The sequence below is a fragment of the Eleutherodactylus coqui genome, chromosome 7 (genome assembly GCF_035609145.1).
Source record: "Eleutherodactylus coqui strain aEleCoq1 chromosome 7, aEleCoq1.hap1, whole genome shotgun sequence".
In the NCBI taxonomy this organism is placed as follows: domain Eukaryota; kingdom Metazoa; phylum Chordata; class Amphibia; order Anura; family Eleutherodactylidae; genus Eleutherodactylus; species Eleutherodactylus coqui.
In genome coordinates, this window is record NC_089843.1 from 63,782,846 (window position 1) to 63,797,056 (window position 14,211).

Consider the following 14,211-nt stretch of genomic DNA (forward strand, 5'->3'; position numbering starts at 1 on the left):
GAGTACGCTCGCTCATCTCTAGTAAGTACAAGCTCTTCTTTGATAGGTCTCATCCTTTTTTAACCCACTTCTGGCCCTTTCAAAAAAATGTTACATGTGAAGCCACCCTAGCGGCTCATTCACACGGGCGTATGCGTATTTCGGTCCTTGAATATGCAGCGTATTCTGACAATTATTTCATGTGCATTTCGGCACTGCCTACGCTTTTGTCCATGCGTATTCCATGCGCAGACACGCAGAAAATACACTTGCATCATCCCTATTCACTGTGAATTTGCACATTCGCATTGACCTCAATGGGCTTTTTCGGTACATAATACATGCCAAAATAGGGCATTCTGCGTATTTTTTCATGTGACCGAAAGTCATGGGAAAAATACGTTCACCTGAATACCCCAATGCAAATCAACAGGGATTAAGCCATGTGAACTACGGGCGTAAAAAAGGCTTCCTTAATACACAGCGCAAGTCCGCCCAGGTGAATGGGCCATTAAATATTCGATTGACCAGGGAACTGTAATATCCTGGTGTCAGGTTAGCCGTACATTTCCAGGAGGTGTAATATAAAAGCGGCACAACGCAGAGTTCTCAAAAACAAAAAAAAATGTTATTCTATGAGGAATTCAAGCATTTACAAAGCAGCCATGCCAGAGACAATGATATTTCTAAAGGCAGCACAGATTTAGCACCATAAGAAGGGAAAACAAAGGGGAAAATACTTAAGATGCTGATGTTTTGCTTAACAGGCCCTAAAATCTCCAATATTTTTTTTTCTCCACCAATTCACATGCACTCGGCTACTCAGAGGGGGTACAGGAGGCTTCTATCTCCATTTTCCAAACTAGCAAAGAGAATCCAAAAATTAAATTTAGGGAAAGCGTCCTAAATTTCACAGGTTTCTTCCAAGAGCACTGTGCTGGCACAGCATGGTAACACACAAGTACACAAAACCGAAAATAAACTCTCCGGGGAGCTGACAAGCTGAATAGTGAAGAAATTAGCAACTATAAATTAGCGGCAGCAAAGTCTGTTGCGGAAACATTGAACCAAATGTCATAAAATAACTGGTTCATTTAGTGTGGGGTTCTGTGACCGCGGGCCCTGCGCTCCCTGACAGGCGGCAAAAAACATAAAAGGCACTTAATCAACTGTATTTAGGAAATGTAAATATCCTGTAAAGTGGTTCAGAGTTACAGCGTATACGCAGCTAGTAACCATGTGAGCAGCGGTGTGCACGCTCGGCTGCAGTTCCCAGTCCCTTCTATGGGTCAGAGGGAGAATGCCAAGCTCATTGATCTCTGCCCATCACACCTATTGCATGAAGCAGTGGTGGAGCATGCCCACTGCCCCTCCACTTACATGGGACATTCGGGTGCACCGGTCTCAGGCTTGCTGGTGGTTCCTGCGATCAGATATTTATCTCCTACCCTTTAGACCGGGCATAAATGTCTAATGGAAAAAACCCTTCAGGCCTCACCTCAGTTAAGGCCCTTTTAGTCACAATGATTTTTGCTCAAAAATCTCTCAAAGCCGTCTTTTGAGCGATAATCGTTGTGTCCAACTGCACTGACATGATGCAGTTTTCGGCATTCTGAAAGATCAGTTATCAGGAATTCACAGCGGTATACAGTTGATACTATTGTTTCAGCTGTATCCCGCTCCCTGAAGACAGGTGCGGTATGAAGAACACAGCTATCCAGCTGTGTTCTTCATCCCCCGCTCGGAGCGCTCGGCTGTATAACAGCCGGGCGATCTGAGCGGGGAACAGCTGGATGCAGAAGACAAGCAGCCCCACTTGTCTTCTGCATCCCCCGCTCGGAGCGCAAGGTGATCACTCAACGTTTGAGCGATCACCTTGCGCTGTAAATTACTCAACGATTATCACTCAAAAGATGGCTTTGAGTGATTTTTGAGCGAAAATCGTTGTGTTTAAAACAGGCTTTACTCTGGGAACACAGACTGCCCACAACTTATAATTTATACTTTATATTTTGTCTTGCAAGTAGCACATTAAGGTATTTAAAATGTCATTGCAGGTCATCGTATTCTTACTACAGGGAAAGGACAAAGTGCAACTAGGGTACAAAGGCTCAACTGCTAATTTCTCTATGCCTTTGTACCAGTATTCTAGCAGCAAAATTGCAGATTTTGCCACATGCTTTTTTTTTGTAAACGCATCACACTTCTTTCCACCCTTTTCCAAATAGAGGCAGTTCTTTCCGAAAGGGGGTGGGGCCACATTAGCAAATTCACACCTGAAACTGACAAATTATAGAGCAAATCTACACCAGTGCAAAGCTGGTGTAGATTTGATTTTCTGGTGCACGGACAGTGAAAAGATGCACTAAGCTTATTAAGAGGTTTGCACTTCTTAAACGGGTTATCCCACAACTTAAAATTGCTTCCCGACCAGTTTTGACCTTCCTGGTTGCTGCTGACACCAATCACTGGCTGTAGAAGGTCACTGCTATGGACTGATGTATAAAATGCCAGCCTTGATGAATGAGTCTCAATGGGGAAATTTATTAAGACTGTCTAATAGAAAAATTGGCCTAGTCACCCATGGCAACCAGGGTGACAAGGGAAACAAGATATGGGTAACAAGGCCAGGTTTTTTGTCTAACAGTTGGGATGGATGAATATGGCCCATTTGGCCCAGACTCATTAGCAACCTTTCTTTGATCAGCTTACGGCAATAAGTTGACTAATGGCCTTGTTGCCTATAGCAATTAGCCAGCTTTCATTAATATAGGTCTGGAATATTATTGAGTCCAAGGCAGAAAATAAATTGTGCAAAAGCTGAAAATATAATAGTCGCTTACTTTCAGTTCCTTTTCAAGTCTGTCTACTTCGGCTCCTAGTGTGTCTATGATGTTTTCCCCGTGTTTAAGCATAAAAACTTCCAAGTCTTCTGGAGTCTTCACCTGTCGGATTTCCTGCATCACAAACAAAAAAGATCACTTAATATGATGGATAAACATACATGAATAATAAAAGTATAGCTCGACCATCACAGTCTTTATTCTGAGATTAAAAAGGACCACCCATGAGGACACCCGCCAAGTCTCCTCCCACAAATGATAACGTGAGACATAGTTGAGAAGAAGCCTTCTACAAAGAAGCTTAGCAGTTGAGATTTTGGGGTTGTAGCCGTCACCTGCGCTGTTTGATAACTGAACACACCGAATACAGGCTGCCTGTCCTGAAGCTCTTTGGGGCTCTGAATGGCAAAAGGTGCACACATTCAGAAGTTTATGTTGAGTGAAGGAGAATGGCAAGACGGAGAGCAACTGCAGTTGCGATTCCTTGAAGGAGAGTTCCCACTGAAACATTGTGAAATGTACTAATATGCATTTTGTTTTAATATTCACCCGTTCCCGCAAACTCTGAAAGACAGTCAGATTTTCTGCCGCTTGCCGAATTAGTTTATGATGCTGTGGGGACGTGACCGGTTCCCTCTCACTTATTTAAACTTTTCCAATCCAATTTTGGATTCAGGGTTTCCTAAAAGGCTCTCTCTTTTCGCTGTTATACAACGGTGCCATCTGCTGGCTAAAGCCACCATGTGTGCGCCAGAGAGGCTCCAACAGCGGAGTGGCTGGCAATAGACGGTAAGAATACCCTGTCGGATGTCTTCTGACATTGGAGCTGTACACGCTTCAATCAGAATGTAGGAAAACGTCAGACAGTGGATTGGAAAGGGTTAATATCTGTATGCAGACTCTGAAATTGTGCTGACAATTGTGCAAAAACACTTAGTTTGTCAACCAAGTTATTTTCTAAGGTGATCTTGGTGTCTGCAATCTCAGCTGTGAAAAGACTGCAATCTGGTGTTGTGACCCTTTATGCGGCTGTCCCATGAGGCAGCAATTGCTCACATGATATATTAAAGCATATCCATGACTCACTCGGCATTCCCCCTCTTCATCAGAATGGCCACCATGCAATATTTCATTTAGTCAGTTTAATCTTTCTCCCACAAAATGAACTGTTTGCCGGGGGGTCTCATGAGACATTGGCCTTTAGATTAAAGGCGCTGTCTGTGATGAGGACCCTTTTAATTAAAAGGCAAGCATAATAGGGGGTAAGGTTAGCCGAGTTTAGGGACTGCTCAACGACATGGTCAGAAGTAGTGATGAAATAGTGGTGCATTACCTCTTCTGAAGGGGGAATGAAGGAACAAAGTTGCAGGCTAAACATCTAATTTATGAACAAGTGTACTATTCCACACCTCCAATCTTCCAGCAATGACAATGCACCCAGCTACAGTAGTTAGCATTGACAATTACAGGCTCCTGGGAAGCATGCAGGTCCTGAATAGGAGAACCCATTATTGTAGGCCAACCAAGGCACAGACGTCACGGGAGAAGTGTTAGTCATATTAATTCGGGAGCTGGAGGAGTTTGTCTCTACACTGGAACTTCACCTTAAGGCCCACGTACACACAATTATCGCTCAAAATTTGGTCAAATGAGCGATCATCAGCCAAAAAGTAAACAATGGCAGCATTTACAGGCAATGAATGATGATTTTAAGGTAAGCTTAAAATCCATAGTTCAGCCAGAGAGAAGATAAAAGGGACTGCACGCTGTCTTTGCCATGGGAGTCAGATATTACATTGTATTCTGCTGACAGCCCGTGCAAGAACAAAGTAGCTTTGTGCAGAGCTCAGACCACATGCTGTGCTCTGCAAACAGCTCCTGGAGGCCATTTTACATCCAAATGAAGATTATAAAGTGTTAATGGGCATTAGTGTCCATTAACACTTTATGCAAAGTGATAGCTAAAACTGTCAATCTTTTAATCGTTTGAAAGATTGTCTTTGTGTAAAAATGGGCCATCAGACCTTATTCACATCAGCAGGTGCAATTTTGGTCAGTGAAAAACTGCACTTTACATTAGTTTTTGTGCTTTAATGGGCGATTGTCATCTGAGTGTAAGGATTTTTTATGCGCATCAAAAAACAAACAAAAACAAAGGTTGCCAAATTGACTCAATTTAAAAAGGTCTCATTGAATTCAATGGGTGTGTGGAATAAAAAACAGAGTGCACACGCATGCTATGTGAGTGCATTTGCTTTTTTTTCCATGCACCTATTGACTTAAGTGGGAACTTCTGGTCTGAGAATTACACCAGAATAGGACCTTTTTTCCCCCCCCCCCGTTTCCCGATCAGCACCATGCAGCAGCTTCAATAAGACGATTTAGAGGTAATAAACTTACATTTAGCACCTGGTCGATGTCCTGCTTTTCCAAGTATGACCTAGTTACTACTCGTCCATCAAAATCCACCTCTGCTTTGAATCGTACTTTACTCAGTCCCATGTCTGTGGCTTTTACATCATGGATGGCCCTGAAAGTAAACATAATCAGACATGGAGCAGCCACTGAACACGCATCCGGCACACAACTCTGGTGTGCTGTACTCCTCACTGCAGAATTTGGTTGAAAAGCCTGAGCACTACTATAAAGTGCCATGTACCATTAGTGCAGATTACAGGGCCGTTCTCTCGCTGCAATTCCCACTGTGCTGCAGAGGAAATCGGATACAAATGAACCATGGCCTGATGGCTGGCGTTTTCGGACAATAGCTGTGGGCAGGGTGGCCTGTAAATACCAGTCCCCCAATAACGGAGACGTTACAGGTTGCCGATTTTGTACCTTCATAAATAGAAGCTTTCCTCTAGGTTTATACATTAAGACTTTATTCAGGCAGCTTCTAGAGTATAACAATAGTGATTGAGCGCTGCATACATTCAGAAGATTTTCCACTAATCACCTTAATGGAGATCATTTACCTTTGCTAAAAATTTCTCAATTTAAAAGAAAATGTAATAAAAATTGCCATACAAGTACCCTAAAGGAAGGTTCATATTGTGCAGCTGCCTTCCCCAAGATATACCGAGTGCTCTGCCCAACCGAAAAGAACAGAAGAGCCAGTGTACTTGGTTTTCTCCTCAGTGCATTGAATGGCTGTGATTGACTCATCGAGCGCTGGCTCTGATTGGCTGAGCGCAGGGTTTTCAACCCTGTTACCAGCAACAGATGGTCTGTCGGAGGCTGACAACTGCACCAAAGCCTGCAGGAGCACCAGAGAAAAGCAGCAGGGACCCAGACGGGGCCTGCTTTGCGAATATTCCTATATTTTTTCACATAGTGTAGCTAGGGCATTTACTTCTGTCAAAAACACAGCACCATTTATTTTAATAGGTAACATACAGCGCTTTAAAACGCTAAAAACGGCCCGAAACAGAACACGCACCACTCGAAAATCGTGATCGAACGGCTATCTAGGCCTGTGTGATCAGTCCCATCGAAAACAATAAGATGGGAGCAGGTCCTTGGCAGGGAGGTTATTCTAAATCTCTTGGAGAACTAAGCACAGATCTTCTGTGGATGTTGGCTCGCTCAAATCCTTCTGTCTCTTCATGTAATCCCAGACAGACTGGATGATGTGAGATCAGGGCTCTGTGGGCCCATAGCATCACTTCCAGGACTCCTTGTTCTTCTTTACACTGAAGATCCTTATCAATGATATTAGCTGGATGTTTGGGGTTGTTTTCCTGCTGCAGAATAAATTTAGAGCCAATCTGATGCATCCCCAATGGTATTGCATGATGGATAAGTATCTGACTTTATTTCTTAGCATTGAGGACACAGTTAATGCTAACCAAATCCCCAACCCTGCTGAAATTCAGCCCCAAACTACAAGGCGCATCCACCATGCTTCACTGCTGCCTGCAGACACTCATTCTAATACTCTTCAGGCTTTCACATTTTGGCTCATCAATCCAGAGGACCTGCTGCCATTTTTTCTGCACCCCAGTTCCTAAGTTTTCATGCATAGTTGAGTCGCTTGGCTTTGTTTGTACTTCAAAAAAGGTATGGCTTTTTGTCCATAATTCTTCCATGAAGACCATTTCTTGCCCAACTTTTCCAACCAGTAGATAGGTGTACCTGGGTCTCACTGATTTCTGCCAGTTCTGAGCTGAAGATACTACTGGACATCTTCCGATTTTGAAGGGAAGTAAGAATGATGTGTCTTTCATCTGCTGCACTACGTTTTCTTGGCTGACCACTGTCTTTCTTTATACTTCTTAAAAAGAGCTTGAACAGAACATCTTGAAACCCCAATCTGCATTGCAATCTTTACCTACATTGAGTCTTGTTGCGGTGCTCAGCCTTGCATAGTGTGTGGCCTGTGAGATGAAACTGTCTTCCACAACCTCCCTTTCCTATCAGAGTTTGGCTGTTCCTCACATAGTTTTAAGCCTCCTACACAACTGTTTTAGTTTAATAATGTTTAAACCTACATATGAAAAATGATCATTATCACTTGTTTGGTATAATTGGTTGATCAGACACCTGACTATAATCCTACAAAATCCCTGACTTTGTAAAAGTGTACCTAGAAGAATTGATGCGGTTTAGAAGGCAAAGGGTGATCACACCAAATACTGATTTGATTTACATTTCTCTTTTGTTCACTTTGCACCTTGTTAATTGACAAAAATAAACTATTAACACTTTTTTTTCTTCTTTTTTTTCAAGCAGTGAGACGTGGGTAGCGCTCCAGAGAATAGAAAAGAGGGTAAAGTAAAAGGGTGGGATGACTAGAAATGAACTCACCCGACGATACCGGGCCAATACGAAAAAGGCACTGGTTCGTCACAATCCGAGATGGCGTGTAGCTCCAATAGGTGTCTAAAGTTTTTCGCCTAAATCCAAATATCGCAGCCGGCACATCAAAGAGCCGGAGCCGCGGGAGAGACGAGTGCCGCGCTGGTCCATGCAGGGGCTCAGGTCGGGTCCCGCTGCGAGGATTCTCACAGCGGGATCTGACCCGGCCGTCTACGGCCGGCCTAAGAGAAGGATTACCCAATGAGAGGACTTGGAGAATCAGCAATGCAAACTGTAGAGATGGGTTTGTTGAAACATATTTTCTTTAATACCAAGGCAATTTTTTTTGTAGTTATTATAGAGTGAACGGTCACTTTATTAGAGACAGTGGCCTTATGACTGGAGTTTCCCTGTATGTAAATTAGACAGGTGACACCGGAGTGTAGTGAGATGCTTTCGGTGGTTCAGTTTCAGTGTGAATCCATATCAGAATGGGAATATCAAGCGATCTAAGGGACTTACAATAAGGCCTGTCATCGGTGCTAGAGTAGCCAGGAGTAGCATTTCACCCTGTGGGGTTCTCTAATGCAACGGTGTGTACAGTATACTAAGAATGGTGTGCTTGAGGAAAATCACCCCGCAAAAGGGGATCCTGTGGACGTAAAGAACACATCTATGAAAGGGGTCAGAGGAGGATGTCAAGAATAGTTCTGAGGTATAGGCAGTGCACAGTCAAGCAAATTGCAGCCCAAAACACTGGTGCTCCAACTAACATGTCCAAACACACAACTTGTAGTTCCTCAGCACAAATTGGCTATAATAGCAGATGACCAGTTAGAGTGCCACTGCTGCCTACGAGAAGCAGAAAGGAGAGATCCAAAAGAATGCAAATTTTGGATCCCTGAGTAGTGAAAAAACATCGCCTGGTCAGATGAATCCAGATTTCTGTTGCACCGTGCTAATGAGAGGGTCAGAATTTGGTGAAAGCAACATGAATCAATGAACCCTTCTGGCTGGTGGGATATGTTGTCTTAACACACTCCAGGTCATCTGATACCTGTGGATGGATGCCATGATGAATTACTATGGTTCCAAAGGATGTCCAATACTACTAGACGGAAGCCTCTAATAAAGTGGCCGCTCAGTGTAGCGTGTAAAAGCACTTTTTGCACAATGCACATACCTTACGGCAGGGTCGCTTTCAAGGAGTTCAGTAAGACGTTGGACTTGCTCTGGTTGTATCGATCGGCCAATAAGGGCCTCTGTGTTGGTGTATATAAGGAATGCGGATACTGCTCCTAACAAAGTCCCGACACCCAGCGAGCCCAGACTGTCATAGTAAGGGTTGCCTGAAAGAGATCAGAGTTACAATAACAGCAGAGGAATCTTGACGGCAGGACCAGGAAAGTAAACCGAATAATAAAAACAGTCAGCGCTCTGACATGCCTGCCACTTCTCTATTAAAGGGATTGCTCAGGTGGGTGCATCAAGTTTATGGAGAAGCGAGGAGTCAGTAGAAAGTCATTCTAGGCAGTGCTAGAGATCAGCAGAGCGGATAAGAGTATTAGAAACCTTAAAATTGAACCTGTCTCTGTGACAGGTGACACGCCATAAAACAAAGAGACGTGAGCCTGCACTTGGCAGAACTAACAGATGTGGCTGCTGAGATTTATGAGGTGAAAGAAAGCATTAAAAGTTCAGAAACTAGCGGTATACACACATAATTCATGTAGATTTGCCTTGGGTGCCTGTGTCCAATCAAGGAAATGTTTCCAACAACTATGGCAAACACTGATTTATTAGCAAAAAGAACTGACAGCAGATGCAGTTTATAGGAAATCCAGGCTAATCATGGAGAATATACTATATGTCAGCTCTTTATATATGCAGGATGGATTCTGACAGCGCAACAAGGAGGCTTCAATACTTCCCGGATAGTAGGAGGTGTATAGTCACAGTGAGAGCCATGAGGGGTTACTGACAAGTGTTGGGTTGGTTTCATCTAGTACATTGTAACTATAGCTCCAAGTGTTTAGTCCATCTACTGCTTACTGGATGCTCAGGCAGCGCTGCGAGGACACAGAGAGGCGGCGCTGCGGGGACACAGAGAGGCGGCGCTGCGGGGACACAGAGAGGCGGCGCTGCGGGGACACAGAGAGGCGGCGCTGCGGGGACACAGAGAGGCGGCGCTGCGGGGACACAGAGAGGCGGCGCTGCGGGGACACAGAGAGGCGGCGCTGCGGGGACACAGAGAGGCGGCGCTGCGGGGACACAGAGAGGCGGCGCTGCGGGGACACAGAGAGGCGGCGCTGCGGGGACACAGAGAGGCGGCGCTGCGGGGACACAGAGAGGCGGCGCTGCGAGGACACAGAGAGGCGGCGCTGCGAGGACACAGAGAGGCGGCGCTGCGAGGACACAGAGAGGCGGCGCTGCGAGGACACAGAGAGGCGGCGCTGCGAGGACACAGAGAGGCGGCGCTGCGAGGACACAGAGAGGCGGCGCTGCGAGGACACAGAGAAGCGGCGCTGCGAGGACACAGAGAAGCAGCTCCTGCCTGCCCACGGCAAAGGGGAGGGGGAGCAACTGAAAATGTTTAAAAGCTTGGACGAAGTTCCTGATCTTTCCCAAACTTTTATGTTCTCTGTAGATACAACAGGCAGGGCTGTAATTACAGCTCGTGCTGCTCTAGGCACAAAGCCTGACTATGCCCCTCTTAACCCCCTTAAAGGAGATGTCCCGCGCCGAAACGGGTTTTTTTTTTTTTAAACCCCCCCCCCGTTCGGCGCGAGACAACCCCGATGCAGGGGTTAAAAAAACCACCCGCACAGCGCTTACCTGAATCCCGGCGGTCCGGTGACTTCAATACTTACCGCTGAAGATGGCCGCCGGGATCCTCTATCTTCGTGGACCGCAGCTCTTCTGTGCGGTCCACTGCCGATTCCAGCCTCCTGATTGGCTGGAATCGGCACGTGACGGGGCGGAGCTACACGGAGCTACACGGAGCCCCATAGAGAACAGCAGAAGACCCGGACTGCGCAAGCGCGGCTAATTTGGCCATCGGAGGCCAAAAATTAGTCGGCACCATGGAGACGAGGACGCTAGCAACGGAGCAGGTAAGTAAAAAACTTTTTATAACTTCTGTATGGCTCATAATTAATGCACAATGTATATTACAAAGTGCATTATTATGGCCATACAGAAGTGTATAGGCCCACTTGCTGCCTCGGGACATCTCCTTTAATGACTCGGCCTATTTTGTACCCAAGAACGCAAAGATTTTTGGGGGATTTTCAACTTCGCTTCTTAAAAGCCATAACTTTTTTTTTTTTCCAGCCAACAAAGCCATATGAGAGCGTGTTCGTAGCATGGAGAGCTTTAACTTTTATGGATACCATTTTGGAGTAGATGTAATGTATTGTGTCATTTTAGTTTTGAAGGGCTGGGTGAAAAAAACCCAAAACACAATTCTGCCACTTTTTTTTTCATTATGTGGTATAAATTACATTACTTTTTGTTCTGTGGAGACGACACCAAAATGATTTTTTAGTTTTAATTTTAACGACTCACCCCCCACCCCACCGACTTTTTTATGCTTCCATGGACGGGGCTCCGTGAGGGCTTATTTTTTGCAAGCTGTCATTTGTATTGGTATTGTTTTGGAGTACATACGTCGTCTTTGATCACTTTTAGAAAACTTTGAGAGGAACAAAAAAAACTGTATTTTTGCTCCTTTTTTAATACCATTTGCTGAAATGGCATAAAGAGGTTTTCATTTTATTGTACTGGTTGTTATGGATGCAGCGATCACATGGGCAGCATTGGCCAGACAAAGCAGCATGCAGTGTCTTAGACTACCTTATCCACAGTGTGCAATAGTATCATTAGTCTATGAAGCTGTGCAAACATATAGGTTTGTCCAGGCCCAAAGGGTCGCTTTAACTTTTTCTGCCATCGGCCACAACTTGGGGAAGCTTGTAGTACAGATTTATAATGGGAGTTGTAGAAATCCTTATAATATGAGCTCCCCCTAGTGGTCTAAAAATTGTTACAAGAAAAGCAAAACAGAATACGGTAAGTAAAAAATATATAGAAATTAAAAAAAAAAATTTACAGCATAAAAAAATACTAGGCCTTACGCAGCTATAAGGAGAATAAAAAATGTTATGCTTGCCAGAATTTAGAAGAGTGAACAACTTTACTGGTCTGCAAGTCAAAACCTGCTATGCTACTAAGGGGTTGATATGCACTTAAAGGAGTATTGAAGGGCTGAGATGGGAAAGCCTGGAAGCTCTGTTCTGACTGCCTGTTGGAAAGAGCGGAGTGCTTAGTACAGCGCCATTTCCGTAGCCCTCATTGAAGTGAATGGGAGCTATGGAAGCAGCATGGAACAGCATGCTATGCTGTCTCTGTAACGCGTGGAGTTATACAATCAGCGTAGTGCGCTGTTCTACGCCATTTCCGTAGCTACCATTCACTTCAAAGAGAGCTATAGAAACAGCACTGCACTAATTGCTCCGCTCTTTCCGTAGGCTCCAGCCATGGCAGTGGTTTCCCATCTGGGGTATGAGAAGCAGATTTAAGAATACCCATTTAGTATTTACAATAAGAAATAGATGACACTTTCAGGACTCCCTTCCCCCAATTTTATTTGGGGCTTAACCATTTTCTGATATGCTTTTTTGAGCAAAACACGGGTGTGGATATATAAAGTAATTAGTCCTGATTTTATCTGAAAAACTGCATTAATTATCACAAAAACTGGATGTGCAACTCTGGCCTTAAATGTTAGAGGCCCCCTGCCTCCAAGTCGCTCTGCCCTCTTTCTTTTTCCTATCATTAAGTCTGATCTTTTGGTCAGGCGCTCATTCCATTTAATGAATCCATATTTAGCTGATTGGAAAGGATTTGTAAACTCACAAGGTGCTATAAAATGTCTGTTTAGTACAGATCCTTTTGCACAAGCCAATTTCAGACCAATGATGAGCAGAAATTGACGCCTGTTTAAACGGCCTTCACACAGGCTGATGTAATCTGTATGGGGGACAAACGATCATTAGAAGGGGCTGTCCCACTTTTAGCTATTTTGCTGTAGAAAGAAGACAGCTCTGTGCATTACGCAGTGGACCAGGTTGGTACTGCAGGCCATGCCACTTCAATAGGACTCAGTTGCACAGTTCTGTACATTGTGTAGTGGTCAAGACTGGTACTGCAGGCGGTTTGTCCCCCATTCACTCATCATTGTTAGCAGCACATTCCCTGTTTACGTGAGGAGATCTGCTGCCAACCATGATGATTGTGGCAGCTGCATACAAGATGCGATTGGCTGACAAACAAGTATCCGTTTGTTGGCTGATTGCTGCTCTGTTCATAACCTGCAATAATCTGGAACAAGAGTTTGCATTAACTCTACTGGCGGATTTTTTTACCCCGCGTAAAATGGCCTGAACTGTGATGGTGTATAGAGAAGGCAAGGCAATGAGCAGCACACCAAAGCCATATAGCCCCAGTGCATAGCCTATACCAAGCAGCCAGGTGCACAGTGAACCTAGAAATCTGCTTACAGAGGTCAAACTCTGTCTTGAAGGTCAGAAACGCTCTTTTCTTCTTTAGGGAGAGCACCTAGACAGTGAGGAGACTCAAAAGGCCATTCATGCTCTTCTGGGTAATATGCAAATGAGGGAGATGGAATAAATCCTTCACAGTGCCACCTATTGGAAGGCAGCATTCCTTCAAGGAACTTTGGCTTGAAGGAATGCTGCCTTCCAATAGGTGGCACTGTGGAGGTATTATTCCATCTCCCTCATTTGCACTTTGTCTCGAGGAACACTCCTGTTTTACTATACTTCTAAAATGTTGGCGAAATTAAACTACAAGGTAAATTACTGTATGTGTACACTGATATCTATACTTACACTTTGGATCAGACATGCACACTAACACAATTTAGACAGTTCAGACAGCAATTTGGAGCAGTAATAGGCATAACTGTGTACCTTCTTACCTGTGAGGGACGTAAGACCCATACAAGAGGCAGCCATTATCACTCCCAAAACTGCAGCGGCGTCCTCCATCAGGACCACATTAGTACTCGGATCCTTGGACTGGACCACTGGAAGAACAATGCCACAGTTTACCAAAACATGAAGACGACTCTTAGGCTAGTTCCACACTAGATAGATCGATAGGACATGCTGTGATTTTTTGTTCTCACAACATGGCCTGTCTGAAAACATCGCTAACGGGAAAGAAACCATTGAAAATCATTGACTTCATAAATCTGCTCTTTTACTCACTCTCGCATCGCGTGATTTTTTTCGCCTATGTGAAACCACCCTTAAGGTTTCCTGCAAAATTAGGTAGAACGGGTATGCCATAAGCCTCTCCCAGGGCTGTTCTATCACTACTGGCACCTAAATGTAGCAGACAAAGTGCATAGTAGGGCAGTTAAGGGGGTCGTGCCAGGATTGCAAGTTATCCCCTATCCAAAGAATAGGGAATAACTTGCTGATCAGTGGAGGTTTCATCAACGAGACCCCCATCAATCTCAAGAACAGGGGTCCCATGTCCCTCATTCTCCTCACTGACGGGTCCC

At 44.6% G+C, this 14,211-nt stretch overlaps 1 protein-coding gene across 2 annotated transcripts in view; it reads right to left on the reverse strand.

The window, feature by feature from the left end:
• SLC30A9 (solute carrier family 30 member 9) overlaps positions 1-14,211 on the reverse strand; it is a 123,845-nt gene that overhangs the window by 17,438 nt on the left and 92,196 nt on the right. For both annotated transcript variants that reach the window (XM_066573140.1, XM_066573139.1), the window contains 4 exons: positions 13,621-13,728; positions 8,803-8,968; positions 5,223-5,352; positions 2,823-2,936 (listed from right to left, as the gene is read on the reverse strand). In XM_066573140.1, coding sequence (XP_066429237.1) covers positions 2,823-2,936; positions 5,223-5,352; positions 8,803-8,968; positions 13,621-13,728 — 518 coding nt within the window. The remainder of the gene's footprint in view (positions 1-2,822; positions 2,937-5,222; positions 5,353-8,802; positions 8,969-13,620; positions 13,729-14,211) is intronic.